The sequence below is a fragment of the Limulus polyphemus genome, unplaced genomic scaffold, assembly GCF_000517525.1.
Source record: "Limulus polyphemus unplaced genomic scaffold, Limulus_polyphemus-2.1.2 Scaffold3900, whole genome shotgun sequence".
NCBI lineage: Eukaryota > Metazoa > Arthropoda > Merostomata > Xiphosura > Limulidae > Limulus > Limulus polyphemus.
Window position 1 is genome coordinate 27,266 of NW_013669510.1, and position 5,840 is coordinate 33,105.

Genomic DNA, 5,840 nt, shown 5'->3' on the forward strand with positions numbered 1-5,840 from the left:
ACCCGCAGATTGCGAGTCGAGCGTCCTAACCACCTGGCCATGCCAGGCCTTACTGTTCAGAGTTCAAAAAGTTCACAAATTCTTACTCTTCCATTCATTTGCATATTCACACACAAGATTAGTTTTTAACCCTGGCTGGATGGATCTTAAGTCCTCTATCTGTATGCAATATATATTATTTTTAATCAGAATTTTAATCACTTAATTTTAAATATTTATCCTTCCACTGTCTAAAGGGTTAGGCTAATAAACAGGACTGAGCAAGATAACACTCGCTTTTAAGCTAATGATTCACTAATTAAAAGCCTAATAATTTCTGTTCATTAATTGAAATAAATACTGATTACTCTTTAAAAATTTATATCTTTGTACCATATATATAAAAAATTCAACTGGCAAGTTTTTTTATAACAAGAACATTAACTTTTTACACATACGAATAAATCAACAACTTTAAGTAATGTTTATAATGCTGTATAATATCAAGTCTAAATAATATCTGATTTTTTTATAAAACGGTTCTCAACAATATTCATAAAGTTTTATAATTTTTTATGATAATTATAACTTGCATACTAGAGAAACATTCAGAAATAGAATTTTAAAAATATTTAATGTAAAAGAAAGAATTCAGATACATACACAATTAATGTATATTTTATTTCTTTGCTAATTAAACTATAACTACAAATTACTTGTTCCAATTCATTTGCCATATAGCAGTCATTTAACACAAGTAAATTTTAATTTGTTTGGAGAACAAATTCAGCCAAACATTTTACATTTAATGAGAATATATGCATATATATGTTTTTAATATTAGCTTCTATACCAAAAAGCAGTATGGATGTCAGAATACTATTTTCCTCAAATTTTTCTGGTTAATCTGAGACCAAATGACTGATTAAGATTCCTTAAATTTTCCTCTAATCATTTTAGTTTTAACAACCAACTATTTATAGCCAAAAAGTTATACAATCGAATAAATGATACATATATTAGCAGATATACATGCTGTATTTTGATGAGTATTTAACAGTTTTTTAATAATATATTTCAAACAGATATTACTTACATGTACAGAGAGCATTATCTTACATGCACATGTACAACAAATACAATAAGCAGATTTACAATTTTCCTCTACGTTTATTTAACACAGAAACTTTTAAAAAAGTATATATATATATAAATATTACTTACAAATACTTGTGTACTTAGAACCAGTTTAAAATCGTAGTGATAAAGCACTGATATTAAATTTGACCTACTACTACGTAAATCTTCTGCTTTTACATAGAGCTTGTACTCCTCAAATCCTTCAATTAAATTAAGGAAAATACATCAAAATACTGATCAACTTTACTTCATATGTTGGACCAGATCTCAAATACATTAACACATTTTTCATTCACAATAACGTATGCTTTTTAATTCATATTCTACTTCTTGCCACACATTACATATTATAAAACTTTATTTTAACTGTAAATATAATATTCATGCATATTTATATATAAACATATGTTTAACAGTCATCATAATAAGTTTATTTATCAAAATTCAAATCCTAATGGCTTCAGTTGAAAGGAAATAAATTAAACATTTCTATATAGTATGTGTATTAAAAAAAACGATACGTACATGTAGAGGAAAAACTGGTTGGCGAAGAAAACAAATATACATTACAATACTGAACCCAATTATTCAATTTCTAAATAAGTTTTTAAAAGGTTTACACATTACCAGCCTATATATATTTTTGTATCCACACATTATGAAAATCATGATTACATATTAATGAAAAGCGTATCCTGTCAAGTCCACTGATATAAAACGTTTTAGAAAATGTTTAGATTTGTTAACAAAAAATTTGAAAACTCCTATAAAGTTGTCTTAAAATAACCTGTAGATATTTTACAAACCTAATTATTTAAATCCTATAGTTGACTAATCTGTAACTACTCTACCAAACAAACTATTCTGAATAACCTATGTTATTTTAAAGTAGTTCTGATTAATTTTCACTTCAAATCTCCTTGTTCACTATTAACTTGTTCACTCCTTGTTCACTATTAACAACCTGATCTATTTTAAGGTAAAACTAGTTCAGATCTTTTGTAAATATTAACAACACTAAAGTTTTCAAATCTTAATTTCAAATTTTAATTCAGTAAATGTAGCAAAATATGGTCTAAAATGACCATTAAAATGTAAGTACATTACACTTCAAAAACTTATTATTTTATGTACATTATTTTATTAATACATATGATTTCAAGGAAAATTTATTTCAGTATTTTATTTCAATTCACATAAATTGGTATTTACTTATATAATTATTTCTCACTTTGTTTTTCTATCACATAGAACTGAAACATCCATCATACCACACAGCTGGCAAAGTCCGACTGTTTTGCTATATTAACCTGGGGTAAGAAAAATGTTGCTTAACCAACCATTCCAGTCCATAAATGAAAGCAACAAGCATTTACAAAATCTTCCACCATGGATTGAATAGCTAAAACACGAATATTTGGCCTTTCGGGTGTATGGTTTTCTTCTTCCACATGGTGTCTGAACACAAGACACAAATTCTAAAGACACGATAAAAAAGCAACAACTAAGTTTGTTGATCTATAGGTAGTCACATAATTTAATATAATAGAATAAATACAACTAACCACATGAAAAACATACATGTAAGCATTTTGTGATAAAACAGCATCACTCTTAAAAACTAAAATACATAAGAGTAAAAAAAACTTTGCCTCAGAAACTGTATAATTTAAATAAAACTAACGAAGTGTTGTAGATATGAAAGAGAGAGATACGAAGATAAATAAAACAGAATGTAAGTTATGCTAATGACAGTATTTGTCTTAGGGCTTATTACATGTAGTTCACAATCCAAACTAAAACCTCTATGTGTGTCTTTTTCTAAAGCTTCTAAATATATGGATTACTGTTTGAACTAAGACATCTTAGTCCAAGGCTTCAAGCCTACTATCTGAATTATGACCTTTCATTCTATATTTGCATCAAGCCTATTCACATAGAGCCTACTGTTGGAAATAAGACTCCTCTCTCTCTTGAAGTTCTGTACATGCAGCACATTACTTGAATTAAAATCTATTTTTCTCTGTCTCAGGTTTGTGTATATAGAGATTACATTTTGAACTGAGAACTTTATAGCCTTGTGTTTGTCTAAGTCTTAGTATATGAAATACAAGGATTCTGAATTACTGCATTTTCTTTATGTGAGAGTAATGAAACATGTTTAGGTCAGATAATATTTACATTCAATTTAAATTAAAGTGCAATAAATTTATGGGCCAAAAACAATACTATATAAAGAATATCTGGTTGAATAAAGACAAGAAACGTGTGAAACTAAAAGGACCATGGATTACCGTGTTTTCTTCACATAATAATAGTGAAGTGTGTTTAGCCCAAACAACATTTATAGGTGACTAACATAAAGAGAAATAGACCAAAAACTGATCCTATATAGGTATGATGTACAGATCATCGTAACTGGAAGTTTGTTTCAGTAAAGAGCAATCTTTTCTTATTTTCAAACTATACACATTAATAACAGGGAGAGATCACTACTTTAATATTACAATATTTTTATCCTTTGTAGTAAAACTTTCCAATTCAACAGAAAATGACAATTATCTGATGATTTTGAACAGAAATTTAATAAACAATAAATCTAGAACATTATCAAGTGTTATATGTGTAAAAATCTTTTTTTAAGATAATAACTGGACATACAGTAAACAGAATTATATACTTTCTACAAATCTCATTATGGTTTATACTTAAACATATGTAATGAATACAGCTATATAATCAAGTTTTTTAGGAAACTCCATATTTATAAATATCTATTCTTTCAAACAATTTAACCCTAAATGTGTGACTTAATCAGACCCAAATCCCTAAAATGTAGTGATAAATTTTCACGTCATCACAACAGGTAGTATTAATCTTTCATTCTTTATTGTTGTATCACTTAGACATCACAGTAAGGCTTCAGTGAAGAATTTTGTTTTAAGACAATGATGGGATATCCAGTGAAAGAAAAGTATCAAGGAAAAAAGGTCAAAGAGAATTTTGAAAAAATAATACAAATAAAACTAGAAGGGAAAAGAAGAAAACTTTCTTCTTTGAAAGCAAAATCTGCTATTTTCTTTGTTCTTAAAGATTTGGGTGTTAATGAAGCCCATCCATTGTTCCCTTTGGTCAAACATTTCATAAACGTTATTTTGTCTGTTACTGATCTTATTAAATTACTAATGGTTATTGCATACACTGAAATACCTAAGTTTTTGGCCAACTTTCACACCAAAAATAGCAGGCAACCCTGTCAAAGTTGATGAACTTTGACAACCAGTTTGGAAAATGTATCAAAATAAGTTTTGGGTTTCTGCTTGTTTTTGAGTACTTAGTCCCTAATGACCATGCTTTCTATCGAGCCACTTCCCTTTTCAATTAGGATGTTCCAGCTCCATAACAGCCTCCAAAACACTAATCAAGCAGAAGATTTCCTAAAATGCACCTTGGGAGATAATCTCTGGTGGACTGGTGCCATACAGCCGTAGCATGGACAATTGGTCATCACCTGACATCAGATTCCCCCATGTGGAATGCATATCTGGCATCACTGGGGCCATACAGCCGTAGCATGGACAATTGGTCATCACCCGACTTCAGATTCCCCCATGTGGAATGCATATCTGGCACCACTGGGGACTGTGGAAATTAGCCAGAGGATGATTCAGAAAAATCCCATCAGCACCTGTTTAAAGACCACAATGGACAGTCATCTGTCATCATAATCACAGATGGTTCCTCCATCACAGAGAGCAAGAGAGCTAGTTGGGCATTCATCATCTTGTGGAGCAACAACTTTCTGCATGAAACTGGTGAAGCACTCAAGCTTCCCACAACCAGCACAACAAAGATAGAACTGTAAACCATAAAGCTAGCTTGCCTCTGGACTGCTGAAAGTAATGAACCACAAATACAATTTTCAATATACTGTGTAAGTTAACATTTATAATAAATACAACTATATAAATTGTATGTTTTTTTATGTGGTTGGTCCCTGGTACAACTCTACTAGCAGAATATCAACCCTCTCCACACTAGTTAGGTGAAAATAGCAATAACAGGTCTTCATTGACATTCAGAGGTCATAAGACTGCTGGAAGGCAAAGTACTACATGGTATAGCTAGGGAAAACAAAAGATATGACAATATACAGCAAGAAAGCCACTCTTAACATCATTAAAGGAACTAACTAACACACGAGGGATCAGCACCTGTCATAGCAACCATATATGCTGCAAAAAATATGCTGCTCTTATTCAACACATGTTCCATATCAATGTTGAACTGACTTGCTCTTAGATAACAGTTGATAATGTTCTAATGCCAAACAAGGGAAATCAAGATTTCATTGATCTCATCTACAACATAGTTATTAAGACTCAAATGCCAGTGTTTCTCTACAAAGGACTAAAAACAGCATTCAACAGAGGAGTCTGTTACATCAAGTTTCTCAGCATTCAACAGAGGAGTTTGTTACATCAACATATGTATCCAAAAGTTTCTCAGTAGTAAAAGGAGCATTTGATTCACCAAATGGATTTGAGGGTTATGCAAGAAGCATACACAACTAAAAACAGCATTCAACAGAGGAGTTTGTTACATCAACATATGTGACCAAAAGTTTCTCGGTAGTAAAAGGAGCATTTGATTCACCAAATGGATTTGAGGGTTATGCGAGAAGCATACACAACTAAAAACAGCATTCAACAGAGGAGTTT

General features: G+C 30.5%; 1 protein-coding gene across 1 annotated transcript in view; it reads right to left on the bottom strand.

Moving 5' to 3' along the window:
- Window positions 1–639: 639 nt before the first annotated feature.
- LOC106470247 (KICSTOR complex protein SZT2-like) overlaps window positions 640–5,840 on the bottom strand; it is a 67,431-nt gene continuing 62,230 nt past the window's right edge. The window contains exon 23 of the mRNA XM_022398846.1: window positions 640–2,597. Within this exon, the coding sequence (XP_022254554.1) occupies window positions 2,451–2,597 (147 nt within the window). The 3' untranslated portion in view covers window positions 640–2,450. The remainder of the gene's footprint in view (window positions 2,598–5,840) is intronic.